The sequence below is a fragment of the Periplaneta americana genome, chromosome 12 (genome assembly GCF_040183065.1).
Source record: "Periplaneta americana isolate PAMFEO1 chromosome 12, P.americana_PAMFEO1_priV1, whole genome shotgun sequence".
NCBI classification, from domain to species: domain Eukaryota; kingdom Metazoa; phylum Arthropoda; class Insecta; order Blattodea; family Blattidae; genus Periplaneta; species Periplaneta americana.
Window position 1 is genome coordinate 135872574 of NC_091128.1, and position 16554 is coordinate 135889127.

Genomic DNA, 16554 nt, shown 5'->3' on the forward strand with positions numbered 1-16554 from the left:
GAAACAACATATTAAAGAAATGAATTTACTTTGTTCAAACGAGGGTAACAGATTATGCATGCAATTTGAAGTACATATAAGCAGGTACTGTATAAGTGGTGTGTGAATAAGCTTCAGGGCTTCTACCGCGTTGTCTTGGTGTTATTGGCTGACGTTTCGACCGCTGTGTTGTGGCCATCTTCAGAGCTGTTGTTGGATGGCCACAACACAGCGGTCGAAACGTCAGCCAATAACACCAAGACAACGCGGTAGAAGCCCTGAAGCTTATCCACACACCATTTACACCAGCCGCGGAAGCCTACGCGAACAGGTACTGTATAAGTTTGTTTTGTATTGTAATTATTCCTGTGTTCTGAAGATATCATGAATGTTCAGTTACCGTGTTTATATAAAACTTCGAGATAAAAATACTTTTAATATTAATATAATGTTTAAGATTTTCAGCACTGTAATATTCTTATTTCTTTATATATTGTATAGAGTATTTGATAAATTTAAATACTGTTATAGTCACAATCATGCCATGGTATGAAAGAAAAATTTCACAATCTCGAGCGGGAATCGAACCTGCGACTTCCTGTTTTCCGGTCAGGCGCTCTATCACTGAGCTATCGAGTTCGTCTCACGCCAAAGGCTTGGAATTATCCTTTCATACTGGAGACTCTGTTATAGAGTACTGTCCATAGCGTCTGATCTAGTCAGCACTGCTTATGGGTTGAAAGAAACTTTTGCAAATGTAATTTACATCTTACGATGTTTTGGTGACGTATACACGTATACACGGGAGTATTTGAAATACAATTCTATTTTGGTTGATTTTTTAAAAGTATTTTGTATTTGTATTTCAAATACTATTCTTTGAAGTATTTTGTATTTGTATTTGAAATATTTGGATGTCTGTATTCTGCCCAGCCCTGGATGCCACTTTGAACAACTCCTACAACACAGGTTAATACTCCATTATGAAATAAAGATATAAATGTTTGCATGCTATTTTAATTAATGTTATATGATCAGAATATGTGGAAGGTTATGAATCGATAACAGTACAACCTACGCCAGGTATACACGTATTGTTCGTGCGCGTCTTCCCTGTCAGGAACTGAATGGTGTGCTCAATATTGTGTACAACTATTACGTAACTAATATAAACAGTTACTGTGAAGTGAAAGACATTACGAAGGTCAGCCTCATTATTTTGGCCGTTGTTTTACACTTCAACCTTGTTTTAGTTTCGTGCCACTGAATTAAAAAAAGAGGAATTAACGATACCTACAGTTTCTTCTTCTGTTTTAAAATGGTTATGTTGAATAAAACCAAGGTAACCAATTAGATATAGGCAAAATAGCCTACACTGTGTCCAAAAAGTCATGATGGGGTTTTCAGAGGTTCTTAGGTTTTAAATGAATACAGGTAGAAATGTAATATTGGTGCCAAATGAAAATAAAACTCTCAGAGTTTCTCGTCTGTAAATTTGAAGCACTGAAGGAAACAAAAGACGGTAACAATCGAAGAACTGCAATAATTTTCATTGTTACAATTAATTATACAAGATTGATGTCAGCAGAAATTCTGGACCCAAAATATATAATCCATTAATTAGAGCTTACCCTGAGCTAAGTACACTTAACACACATAGATTTAAGAAACAAATCAGATTAATTATTTAATTGTTTAAGCTAATTGAGTTAAAAATTGATATTCTAATATTTATGTACTTTTGTTTTTTCTACTTGTATATAGATCCTATTATTACATGCTGTATGTATTTTACCATTTATTAATGTTATTGTGCTCAATGAACTCTCTTAATTTTGTGATATATTTTGTATAATTGATCTGAACTGCGCCCGAGCACGAGCTTCTGCTCTTTCGGGCTGCAATGTCTAATGGAGCTCAAGTGTAAATAAATAAATAAATAAATAAATAAATAAATAAATAAAGGAAAGTTGAATCAAGTTTTGTGGCTGACAAAATTTAGATCTGCGATTCGTGTACGATGTGAAATTAGCTGCGTATTTAACAAAGAACCGCCACATTGAGAATAACATTCGTCCTTGGGATAAACAGTTAAGAGTGACTGAAAATCTATTGGAGAAAAGGCGTTCTGGAAGATCGACACATTTAATGATGAAACGGTAGAAGCCATCTGAAGAGCATTTGTTAAGAGTCCAAAGAAATCAGTTCGTAAATGTGTCTGACAATTAGGACTTCCGAAAACAGTTCATAGAGCTTTAAAGAAAGGTATTCATCAGATTCCTTATAAACTTCAATTGCTACATGCACTTTACCCAGATGATTATTACATAAGGTATGAGTTTGCTCGTGTGCTGGTTATTCGTTAAATACGCGACGAAATTCAAGTCGTACACGAGTCACATATTCGAATTTTTAACCAGCCACAAAACACATTACACTTTTCTTTGGGCATCCACCTTTTATAATTAATTGTAACAATGAAAATTATTGTATTTGTTACCATCTCTTGTTTCCTTCAATGCCTCAAACTTAGACGAAACACTTTGAGACTTATTTTATTTCTAATTGGTTATTTTACGACGCTTTATCAACTGTTCTGGATATCTAATGTCTGAATAAGATGGTGATTACGCCAGCGAAAAGAGTCCAGAGTCCAGCGCCGAAAGTTGCCCAGCATTTGCTCTTAATGGATTGTGAGAAAACCCCGGAAAAAACATCACCCGGGTAACTTGTCCCAACCAGGAATTGAACCCGGGCCCGCTCGTTTCACGGTTAGATGTGCTAACAGTAGGCCCTAACTCCACAGCGGTGAACGAGAGTTCTATTTTAATCTAGCACAAATATAAAATTTTACCTCTATTCATTAAAAACATGTAGCCCTCTAAAATCACGCCATGATTTTTGGGACACAGTGTATGTTACCGATATGTCCGTCTTTTGTCCGAAAAGCAATGACAATGTCACTAAAACTTCTCCTGACTTATCAGACGTTTTGAAGTACGTATTCATAACAATTAACCAGAACTTTACTGTTTCTAACGAGTTAGATCTAACTCGTTGGTGTTCACAAAGCATTGTTGGACAGTATTGCTAACTCGATTCTTAAAAACCCGCTATGAAACAGAGCAGAAACGCTAAATTGCTATATTGTCAATGTAAAATGAGATGTTACGCTGTGAGTGCTAAAAAATATCCACTAAATCCCTGTATCAGCAATACAAATTTCAGAAATTTGACCCGCTAAACTAACACTGAAAACGCCAGATCTAGCGGGAAACCGCTGAATTGGCAACACTGTTGCTGGAAGAAGATTGCAGGACACAAACGTAAACCTGCATGACTAGTTTTCGAGACTTTTTTTTTTTTTTTTTTTTTGCTTAATCATTAAGCCAGTATATCTGATCACAGTCCTTGACCCGGCACTATAGGGAGAGCCAGTTCAAGAATTCTAATTTGTCTCTATGTTGTAATTAACCTTATAAGACTAAAACAATCTTTAGAGACATCAAAGTTCAAAGGAAACATTCTGACTGAATTTTTAACAACCTTTATCCTCTCGTGAAACATTATGTAATTTAGGGATTGATCATTATTGCATACGTTGACTTCCCTTTAATATAGAAGTGAGTCAATAAGAAGGTAAACTTGCGAATTCTAAATGAGACAATAGAGCAAGTGGACAGCTTCAAATACTAGGGATGTACTACAGGCAGTAACATGACCTGCTGCCAGGAAGTCAAAAGGAAGATAGCAATAGCCAAGGGAGCTTTTAATAGAAAATAAGCATCTTCCGCGGACCTCTAGAAAAAGGAGGAAGAGGCTAGTGAAGTACTTTGTGTGGAATGTGGCATTGCATGGGGAAGAAACATGGACATTACGATGAAGTGAAGAGAAGCGAATATAGAAGCATTTGAAATGTGGATATGGGAAAGAATGGAACATGTGAAGTGGACAGACAGAATAAGAAATGAAGTTGTGTTGGAAAGATTGGGTGAAGAAAGAATAATGCTGAAAATGATAAGAAAGAGAAAAAGGAATTGCTTGGGTCACTGGTCGAGAAGAAACTGCCTACTGAAGGATGCACTGGAAGGAACGGTGAACGGGTGAAGAGTTCGGGGCAGAAAAAGATACAAGATGATAGACGACATTAAAATATATGGGTCATATACAGAGACAAAGAGAAAGGCAGAAAATAGGAAAGATTGGAGAATACTGGGTTTGCAGTGAAAGACCTGCCCTTGGGCAGAACCACTATGAATGAATGCATGAGTCATTCTTGGTCTGTAGGAACATGTATCGCAGTCATTTATAAGCAAGACCAAGATTGCTGTGCGAGTTCAAGTTCGCTGCAGATTCAGTCGCGGCCTTATGTTTTAGATTTCTTTCCATGCGAATAGTAAAAGTCACTTATCTAAAGGGCTGGGGCAACAGTACAAAAGTCTACATTTAAAAAATAGTATCTACTAGCCGTACCCGTGTGCTCAGCTGCATCTGTTAGAAATAAATATGAAGTAATTACATAATTAAAATAGGACGTTTGATCCAGCGAACATTCGTGTTTGATAGAAGGATAAATCGTTTAATATGTTACTTAATTTAAATTGTATTTAAATAATTAAAATGCGATCATTTTGGTCCAGAGAGCAATCATTTGGTGCAATGACAATACCTTTAACATGTTTCTTAATTATTGTTATTGCATGCAACCATAGTTTAATGAAGATTGACATATCATTTAGTTTTAATGTGTATATTTTATATTACTTGCTATATTTTTCAGAAGTTACTGTAATAACATTGTAGAATTATGTCCATCTAGAGAAACTACAATTTCCAATGGTGAAATAATGATTAACAATTAATTAGCTTCCGATATTACTTCATACAAACACAGAAACATTCTCTGTAGGCTATGTTTAATAGCTTTCGATTGTTGTTGTCCAAGGCCCCTTATAGACGAAGTCATTTGTTTTTATCCAGTACAGCACCTTAGATGGTGTTGTTATTGTAATTTTAAAACTCATTTATCTCATTAAATATCAGTCTTATCAAAATTTTGTATAGAATAAAACATATCGGAAATTATTTTTAAAGAAACGTTTGTTATGTAACATTTTTCATGAAAATTAATAATAAGGGAGATATTTCGATTTATTTAATTCAAGCCCCCTTATAACCCCCCTTTTAAATAAAGTATTTTGAATGCCGTATAGCCTAAAATCTAAGTTACAACTAACTTAATTTATATTCCAGCCGTTATCGCATGAGAAGGTAACAGACAGACAGACAGACAGACAGACAGACAGACAGACAGACAGACAGACAGACAGACAGACAGACAGACAGACAGACAATGTCAAAAAAGCGATTTTCGGTTTCAGGATGGTTAATTATACATGTTAACACTAATTATTTTTGGAAAATCGAAAATTATCAGAACAATGTTGGCTACAGATTTATTATTAGTATAGATTATAATTTGAATTAGGCCTATATTTATAAGTTGTATGTTTAAACTGACCAGGCGTCCTCCTTTTGGAAGGACAGTCCTGGTTTGGGGATTTTTGTCCTTCAGTCTTCCGTGAGTCTGCTTAAATGTCCTCCTTTGTAGAACGTGGACTTCAAATGCCCCGTTTTTCCGCAGAATAGGAAGACTTAGTTCAGAAAGAAAATGTGGAAAAAATTGAAGTACTGTAACTTAATATGGAAACTGTAAATATTTAGACATGTTGTGCAACAAGGACAAAAGATATTTTCTAGTGAGCTTAGTTGAAGCATGTTCCTCTCTATGATCTGATATGGAAAAGAGCACTGGTTTGATACCTAAGTAACGACTTTTCAAAATATAGATAGTGATGTAGAATTTTTTTGACCAGTTTTCCTGCCTGACGAAGAATGTGACAGCAGCAAACATTATTGGCGCTGTTGAATATAGGCCTAAGTAGTGTACATTTCATTATAGCTACTTTCTGCCATGATTTATAAAAAATCACACGTTCTACCATACAATTGGTTCTCTACAATAACTGAAAACGATTTAGTGTCATTGAAGACTGAGCTATAATTAGAGTCTTGTCCTACAAAAAATTTATGCCTACATATTAATTAATTTCTCTAGACCTTCGGAATATGTAAGCTGCAATTATGGTTACACAATGTACTCTTTTTGTGCTTCACTACAAATGAGAGGTACTGCGAGTGAGGCCTTGAATGAGATGCAATTAGACTGTATAATTGCTTAACGAGTTACGTGTTATAAAGAACAGGCAGTTCAATTCTATTTGAACTACAGCATTCCACAAACCAAAATTGTCACCTGCGATGGAGTAATTCATGTTGTGATATAAAAGTTTCAGAAATCATCAGGATAATTCAGTTACTTCTATTTGAAAGTTATAAAATTTTTATTAAAAAAAACTTAACATACTTTCATTACTTTAAGTATTTAAGATGTCATCCTCCTGTCGAACTTGAAAGCAGGTTTTGTTAGGAGAATGAAATAGTAGTTCGCATTTTCTAGATTTATTGTAGGTATAATCACAGTTCCTGAAATTTTAAAGTGACTGCATTTATTTCTAAAGCCCTGAATACGTTGCGATAATTTTCACGATAGATTTCTTATCATTTTTGAAATACTGTATTCAAATGAAACGATTTCAACTGTAATTCCAAATATAAAAAAGATATAGGGCCATCGGCGTAGCTCAGTCGACTAAGGGCTTGTCTGCCGATCCGGAGTTGCGTTCGGGTGCGGGTTCGATTCTCGCTTGGGCCGATTACCTGATTGGGTTTTTCCGAGGTTTTCCCCAACCATAAGGCAAATGTTAGGTAATCTATGGCGAATCCTCGGCCTCATCTCGCCAAATATCTCGCTATCATCAATCCCATCGATGCTAAATAACCTCGTAATTAATACAGCGTCGTTAAATAACGAAGTAAAAAAAATGTAGGTACAATATAAAAAATATATCATGAAAATCACTTTAGTCTTCATTTATTATTAGCTACTAATTAAGCTCTTCTTCAAAGTCGCACCTAGCCATTGCTTTCTAGACAGACAAGAGGGAATTTGGAGGAAGTAAACTAAAAGTAGATCTACACTGTCATTGCGTCATTGTAAGGGGTATCGGGGATGCCTGGCCTAGATTAGCTGGCGTTGAGACTGATTCGAGCAAACATCTGTTTGTCGCTTATTTCAATATCTGGCATGAGTTGCTCAGCAACTGTAACGAGGTACGTCACATATTGTGATGTCACTTGCTTAGCAACAGATCAAAGGCTAATCCCAATCCTGTATTTCTGACCGTAGAATTCAATTAATCAACCAAAATGGGACAGGACCGTGATCGAAAATATTACTTGCCGTATTTTCTCGAATATCACGAGCACTTTTCTTCCGAAATATACAAGTAAAAAATACGAGTGCGCGGCTTGTTCGAAATACACACGAGAAATACTATACGAAGAACCTGCGAATATGATCACTCACTTCCTAATTCGAGGATGAGGACACGTCGGCCGAACTGGTCCCTATTCGGCAGCACGGTGAGGATGTTGTGGTCGAAGATGTTCTTGTTCTTGGTTGGCACAAGCCCGTCGTAAAGGTTGCTGTGTTTTTGCTTGAACTGGTAATATCGCTTGATCTGTAACATAACGGACATATTAAACTATCTCCAATAGTCATAGAGTCATTCATAATCATTCACGAGTCCAATATTGTAACTAGATAACTCTATATTTGAGTTATCTGTTTCAGTGGTTATTTAAGTGGTAGGCCTAAGCTAAGAGATCCATTATGGTTTCTTAAGTAAATAATTTATTTTAAAAATCTGCTACACAGAGACGATAGGTTGAACGCACAATAATACATTATGCAACGAGCCTACAATGGTAGTAATTAAGACGCGAGTATGTTTATGAAACGAGCGCAAGCGAGTTTCATAATTTTCATACGAGCGTCTTAATTACCATTATAGTCAAGTTTCATACGACTTTTTATGCTCGACCATATTTCTAACTTGAAATTATTCATAAGTATTCATGTTATTCTTATCTGACTGAGGAGCGGAACTGACCTTGTGCAATACCTTGTAAATTGTGAGATGTGCACAGACGCGAAAGTATTGATTTTTTCCGAGAAACAAATGTCGATATTGACCTTGATATAATCTAGAGAGTAAAATAAACAATCTCGATATAACCTTGAAATTGAATTAGATATTGAAAAATGAGATGACAAATTGAATTTATTTGAATATTATTTACAATTAACGCTAATTATTATAGTAACAGAACTATATATCCGAGAATAATCGATACTTGCGCTTTCATATTGCTACAAATGATATTTTCTGATTGGTGGAACACCTTAACTTTAATAAATAGGTGTACTTTAATGGGGTCCATTAAAGGGCTGCTACCAGGTGTATAATTAGTACATTTCGGCATGGTCGAGCATAAAAGCTATTTTCTAATTATCTCAAAATATTAGACTTGCGTGCAGTTATCTAGTTATAGTTTTAGACCCGTGATATTATTTTCACAATTTACACTGGAATCATCAGAAAATTTCAGTATATATCAAGGAATTTTACACTACTATTACTCATGCATTTGTCGTAACCTTCTTACTATTATTTTACAAAGAACATAGTTATTTTAGTGGTATATCGAAATGATAGCCGTCCAAATCTTGGATTTAAAATATCGGCATCCTAATCAATTCAAATGAACAAAAAAAGGAAATGTAAATTAATGTTAGAAAAATATATAATGAAATTAAAAAATAATGTATATTCTGCGACAAGATGTGGTAGCTATCAAAACGATAAAAATTTATTGAAAATAAATAATATACATTGAATATTATAAAGTTGAATAGAGATGGTGATTGATGATGCTCAATGAAGATTTTAAAATGGTTGATGCAATTGTCTAAAGAGTCTTTTCAGGAACCTTTAATTTTCTGAGATTTCCGATGTAAATTTGGGAATTGTTCCTAGCGCACTAAACATAAGTCCAATGACATTCCAATCTTGAATATTATATTTATGAGTGAGATCATCACAGCGTGGAAGGTAAATAGCGCGCTTCTCTTCATGTACTTGCTTTGGTTGATCTTCATTAATTTCAAACCTTACTGTTGGGTCAAGTATGAGACCAGTTCTTTCATTTCGGTCAATTATTATGTCAGCACGTCATGTAGATCCTTCCGTAGAAAGACATAGAACTTCCTCATATACTTCGTATTCACCATGTTCCCTTAGTCTGTTAGCAATTATTGAGCGGACTATGTTATGTCTGTCAATTCGCAGTAATTCGCCCTGAGGGTAGAAACCTAGCACGTGGGGTAACGTTTCATGCTCATTGCATTATAAAATATGGTTTCTAGCATTTTTATAAATAATAGAGGTCGAAGATGAGGACGAATCACCACAACGTAATAAAGGTGCGGCAAAACATCCTCCCTAATTTAAAGTTTAAATAAAAAAAAAACACATGGATCAAAATAAGGAAACTTTATTAGTATGAATGGTATCTTAACGGTGGAAAATTTTCATTTTTTGAATAACGTGTCTCTCAAGTGGTGTCCTTCACTGTCAATGCATTGTTGAATGCGACTTCGGAAATTCTGCATCACTCTAACTAGCATTTCTTGAGGAATAAGACCAATTTCTTCCTGTATTTCATTCCTTAGGTCTGGCTACGTCCTCGGTCGATGTTTGAATATCTCAGCTTTAAGATGCCCCCATAGAAAAAATCGCAGGGTGCAAGGTCTGGTGATCGTACTGACCAGGGGACGTCGCCACGTGAAGAAATTAAGCGTCCGGGAAACATCTGAGCAGCGACAATGGAATTGCCACTTACCAAAAACGATACCACAGAGTAATCACGTCCTTCACCCGTCCACGGCATAATTGGAATTCGTTACAGATTACAATTTGCATTAATTGAATGTCAATTCCGTGTATTCAATGTCCTATTCAATTCTTGTTGTTTTGTGCATGTCATGGCAACGCATGTAAACCTAAATTTCCCACTGTTTAGATACCATTCATATTAAAGTTTCCTTATTTTGATCCATCTGTTCTTTATTTAAACTTTAAATTAGGGAGGATGTTTTGCCGCACTCTTTATATGCCATCCTTTGTGTTCAAACATTTACGGTCTTTTATATTATTTTTAGGTCGTTTTCTTAAGGGTAGGCCTATATCATTATTTAATGCAACGTTCAGTACAAATTGGATTTATAGATTTATACACTCTAGAGCAGTGGTCGGAAAGATTACATCATAAAATTCAGCCCGCAATACACAATAAAGGAGAAGGTATGAAGGGAAGGATTCCTAAACCGCTTAACTTTGAATGAACAAGTGATGGCTAAGGGAATAACAATGGTTTGGGAATTAAATCAATGGCGTTCCCAAAACACGCAATGAAATGTTTCATATAAAAAATTTTTATCTCGAAAAGGAATAAAAAACGAGAAAATGTTACCTTTTTGTTTGAAATATCTCAAAGAATAAATTAATGATATACAGAATGAGTCGTAACTATGTACTATAAAGTTGCAGAGTATTCTGTACACAACAACATATTTTGTCATATAAACGTATAGCCGATACTGCATTGTTATCAAGATATGGCAACATTGCTTTATTTCAAATATTGCCTGCTTGATCGCATCCTATAGCTGCGTAAACTGACCTTCCAATAAAAATCTATTAATATATTTATTGAAAACTATTGCAATTATTATATATGATACAATTATTAAAATTATAATAATAATTATTAAAGCATAATTTCACATATTATTTGTCATGAAAGAGGAAAAAAGGAAGCTTTTGGAAATCAATCAAAGTTATTTGGCGCTAGGTGGCAGGCAGTACCCATCGCTATTAACATTAAAAGTATATGCAAAGTCACTATCTGCACCTAGCGGCTACTCGCGCATAACCGTTGATTGGGCAGGCAGTGTAAGCAACCATAGGATGTGATCCAGCAGGCAGCGATTTCAAAGCTAATCTATAAATTACCCGTGGCTAAAATCGGAACGAACAGTCGGTGTTGTTTTGTGGTTAAAAAGAGATACATTTTCATGAAGTAACCATTCGCAGAATATCCTCCGACGTTCAAAATCAACCTCCCCTTACAATTCTTGCACAGGTTGTAGATGGTATGGGTAGAGTAATGCTTCATGTACAATTCTCCACACTGACTTCTGAGACCTGTGATGACGTGCATCTAATCGCCGTGACGGAACGCAGAATGTTTTCTTCAGCACCAGCAGTCCTGCGATTTCGCGGTCTACCGGCATTGTTCATCACAGGTGTAAAGTGACCAGTTTCCCTAAAGGTGCGTACACACTTAGCGAACGAACAACGAACGACAAACGATTGCATTCGCTGATTGAAATCGGTACGTGTGTACGTCGCAGCAAAGGCAAACCGATCGATTGATTTGCCTTCGGAAGTGATCCGTCGTTTGTCGGTACATCAAAGGAAGTTGGTATTCGTTGAGGACGGGATTTGCCACTAGCTTGTAGTTCCTAGCAGAACGCAGCGCTTAGTTCAATTTCACCAACAGGATGTCGAAACTGGAGTGGACGGAAGACGCTGTTATAAATCTTATTAATGCATATAGAGAGCAGGAAACTTTATGGAATCCCAAGCATCCTACTTACCACAATAAAGTAAGAAAATATGATGTTTGGGAAGCTATTGGAAAGATGTTCAGCTGCAAGATAGGCGAGTCAAACACGTGCAAAATTTAAAAATTATTTTTGTTTATTTTCAGTGGATAAGTTACATGTTTGTTGTTTATTGTAGGGACCAGAAGTCAAAAAGAAAACTGAGTCCCTACTGACATCATTCCGGAGGGAAAGACAGAAGTCCACAAAAAGATCTGAAATGGGGAGTGATGAAGTGTACGAGTCAACTTGGTTCGCGTATAAAAATATGTCGTTCCTTTTGGACAAATTCACGCCCAGAAAAACAAAGTTCCAACCTTGTGGACACAAAATAAATTACTGGCACTGAAAAGTGCCTTTTCGTAAGCATGATGCGCATTCGACACAGACAAATCTCTCTTTTTAGTATTTTAAGATAATTATTGTCAGTGAGGTATCCGTATATTGAAAATTTCCCCTGTTTTGCAGTCGTACCTTAATAAAATCTCCCAGTTCCTCAAATATAGCTGTACATACTTCTGGAACAATCCTGGTAATTAGCTGTTTCGACACTTGGAATAAATACATTAAACTTGTATAGGCCTACGAATTTCCTGTAGCGAGATATCGAAGTGTTAATGCTAATCTTTCCTGCATAGGTATTGCTTCTCCCCAGCCTGTGTATTTCTTGGAAATTTTTGGCCTTATTTTGCACAGTAATATTTCGAAATCTGTTTCTGAAATGAGACAGAAGTTGTGAAATTGTCCCGATTCCATTCGACGTAAATCATGAAGCAAGTCAGTGCCTCTATATTGATTGAGACTTTCGTAGAGTGGCGTCTGCCACCACCGCCTTTTGGTTTTTAACTTTCTTTTTGTTAAACTGCCTATAATAACAACGGCTGCGCTTGCTATAGTTATTGCGGATAATCAGCGGACGTGAATGTTTTCTGACAATTTGCTGATGATTTGAACGTTGCTCCAAACAGCGAACGAACAACGAAGTTTTGCTTCATCATTCGTTCGTTGTTCGTTCGTTAAGTGTGTACGCACCTTAGGCGACGTTCCATTGCTACAAATGTTTTTGGAGTTGGACGTCGTCGGGCAGGAAAACGTTCAGAGTAGATGCGAGCAGCAGCAGCAGCAGAATTTTTCTTATTTAACCGAAAATTAAGATCATATCGGTCATTTCACTGTTTGTGTATGGTTCCTCCATACTGTATTAGTGCCAACTGTTATGTTACGCAATTCAGTAGGCTAAAGTAAAAATAACACTAATCTCAATTACAATACTCAACATCATAAATCAACAAAACATCACCATAACTACAAGACATGGCCAACTATGAATACATCCTCTTTTTAACCACAAAACAACACCGACTGTTAGTTCTGATTTTAGCCACGGGTAATTGATAGACTAGCTTTGAAATAACGCAATGTTGCCACATCGTGATAACAATGCAGTATCAGCTATTAATTTATATGACAAAATATGTTTGTTTTGATGTATAGAATATACTCAGCAATACTTTATAGCACATAATTACGATTCACTCTGTATAAAGCTTTCAAAATTGAAATGTAAATACAGTGACACGCGGATGCTTCTTGAACTTAACATGTAGTTGTCATGTTGTAATTAGCTATCGTTGTATCACTATTCATCGTGATGATAGTGTAAGCGTACCATTGTATATTGAAGATATCGAAATATATCAACACAAAGCATGATGTACTGTAACTTACCAATTCTAATGCGCTCTCTGGGTAGAAATGAGATGGTCTAAGAAATCTAATCAGCCATGAATCTTTGTCGTAAGGGCACTTGAGGTCAGTCTCCTCTGTAAAATACAAAATGATGATATTATATATTAGTTCTTTTATTATATTCTATACACACAATAGAAATAAATAAATAAGAAATGAACAAAATATAAAGTGTAACCAAAAGAGTAACAGTTTAGTTAAGAGTTGCGGAGCTAAAAGAATGTGAGATGAGGAAAGAGTGAAGGTTGGGAATAGATCACTACACTTCGTTCCATAATGTCTGACAGGAAAAGTAAACATTGCCGGCAGAGGAAGAGAGAAGTATAATTGCTACCAATGGCAGAGATCTCATTCCTCCTTGGACTTGAAGTTGGGAGGTCTGAAGTGTTCTATCCCCGCTCAACTTCAAGATAAGCTGGAATGAGACCTCTGCCCTTGGTTGAATAGCAATTATACTTCACTCCTTCTCTGTCGGCAATGTTTACTTCTCCTGTCAGACATTATGAAACAAAGTATAGTAATTGAGTGATTTTAAAACTGGGAATGTATGAAATGCTAATTTATTGCTGTAATGTATTAAACTGTTATTTTCATGATTTGATATGAGCAGGAGTAGAATCATATTATTAAGCAAATAGGACTTCCGTATGCAGAGTGACTAATCTTTTGTCTGTTAGAACTTAGAATTTGAATATGCCAGTCCGCCTAGGTAGCGTAGTCGGTAAGCGCTGGCCTTCTATGCTCGAGGTTGCGGGTTCGATCCCGGCCCAGGTCGATGGCATTTAAGTGTGCTTAAATGCGACAGGCTCATGTCAGTAGATTTACAGGCATGTAAAAGAACTCCTGCGGGACAAAATTCCGGCACACCGGCGACGCTGATATAACCTCGGCAGTTGCGAGCATCGTTAAATAAACCATACTTAAAAAAATACCCCTGAAAATGTAAATTTCTGTCGCGATGTAAATGAGGACTAAGGCGTGCAGTTCAGCGCTGCGTATGTATTTCATGCTGGAGACATTAAAAAATGTAGGCTATAGCAAAAACTACCAATTAATATTAAAATATTCCTCAAGGCCATAAAGAGGATTTGCCTTCAATTTAAATATTTGAAGAGAAGATTTCTTTTATAAGAAAGTAATCTATTATAAAGTCTTATTGCAACCATATCAAAACTGTTTTGAGTGTTACTAAATTTATTCTTATTAGAATAAATATTATTTCTATTACGGGTGGAATAATCATGAAGGTAACAAGTTGCTGTTGAATTTAAAACTTTTTTCCTCATATAAAGGTGGCTGCTCAAAACATATAACGATGGCAAAGGATGTATACTCAACTTGATAAAAAGTGGTTTATAATGCGATCTTAATACGCTAAGAGCATTAACAACAGTCACCTGTTTGATCTATAATCTGCTTTACCAAGAACGGGAGAAATTTTTGTGTGTTGAAAAGTCGTGTTATAATAAAATATTTTGTGTTTTCCTAAAAGCCAGTATTACCACTCTACATTATCGACCAGAATATTAAGTTTTTATGCTCCTCATTTATCAAACGCAACGTAGTTCATAGCAAAGGCTTACAGGATGACCAACATGCTAACATGTCGATGACATGTTAACCAACATTACTTTCGAAACTTCAACTTCCGTATTCAAATAGTTTTCAATACGTATCGAAAAATGCATGAAAACAGGGTTCCAGAGGATCGTATTCAGCACGGTAAGGGTATTGAACTAGACTTATGCTCCATGAAAACTCAGTAAATGCTCCATCTGTTTCCTTATACTGATGCAGACACAAACCTTTGTTCAGCATTTGTATATTTAAAACCGAAATAATTGTCCTAGTTTAACCACAGTCTACTATATACAGTCACGAAGCTGGGGTGATTTTTTGCAATTCTCGCGATAGTTGCTAGCTGCTTGGAGCGCTGTGAGTACTAGGAACAATAGACTGTGCCACAGCCATCGTGATCTAATACAGGCCGTAAGGCAGACCATGCAACTCGCTTAACTCGATCACGAAGGGCGGCGTTTCAACCATATAAATTAGTTGGAATGCATAAACAGTAACATATGAAGGGTACACGGAAAAACGATCAAGGTCCATCAAAAATCGAAATTGAATTAATAATGCTGTCTTATAGTGGAAAGGAAGTACTATCATGTGGTCTAGCTAGAAATAAGAAATCATCGGTCATGACATTCCAATACGTCAATTTCTAATAATTACACACATAGCTAACTATTAAGTGCTTAAATTTTAAAATTCGTTTTTCTCGAAACTTTCTAAAGTGGACTTAGATCGTTATTCCCGTGCACCCTTCATATGTTTCTCTAAAATGTAGAGTCATTCCATTAATAAAATTTAAAACAATGATTATGAGACACTTCAGACATAATTCACTTGCGAGTTAAGGTGTAATATTATTTATGGTGTGAAAATTACGTTGTTCGTATGTGTAATACCTGCCTTTATTTCGATTAAATATTGCGAAATTCTTCTACATTCATTTATGCACGATTCAATAATTTTCAATTACACCGCACGGATATTTAGATATGTTGAAATTATAGGTTATGTTTACTGTACCAGTTGCCCCTTTCTGTCTACATTTAGTGATCTCCAATGCCTTGCCATTCATATGAAAATTTTAGGTTATGTTTACTATATTTAACTTATATTGCTAAATTCGCAATTAAAAATTATAATTAAGCATGTCATGTATGATACCCCGGACATTAAATTTGTCTGTATTTTAATACTACAATTGAGTAGTGAATTATTACATTTATCTACTACTTAAGAGACGAAATAACACAATTATACGTACACTAATTTCATAGGAGTGGTATGGTAAATGTTTTGTCTAAAATTAAGGAAGGTAGATGTGCTAAATTGAAATCACAATATAAATTCTTTTTTATTAAACCTCAAAGTAGCTTCCATTCTAAACTTAAAATGTTGACGCGAAATTCTCTTCACATTAAAATAACACAGTTTTGTAATTATTTCTGCAACATATTTTGCAACAAGAAGTAAACGGAACTTATGGACACATTACACTAAATAAAGCTTAGCAATGATAAGCAATAAAGTTATAATATAATATTTCACTGAGCTACATACAC

At 35.6% G+C, this 16554-nt stretch overlaps 1 protein-coding gene across 5 annotated transcripts in view; it reads right to left on the bottom strand.

Moving 5' to 3' along the window:
* The window catches only part of LOC138710918 (clavesin-1), a 401261-nt gene that overhangs the window by 22710 nt on the left and 361997 nt on the right, over positions 1–16554 (bottom strand). For all 5 annotated transcript variants that reach the window (XM_069842115.1, XM_069842112.1, XM_069842111.1 and 2 more), the window contains 2 exons: positions 13400–13494; positions 7469–7622 (listed from right to left, as the gene is read on the bottom strand). In XM_069842115.1, coding sequence (XP_069698216.1) covers positions 7469–7622; positions 13400–13494 — 249 coding nt within the window. The remainder of the gene's footprint in view (positions 1–7468; positions 7623–13399; positions 13495–16554) is intronic.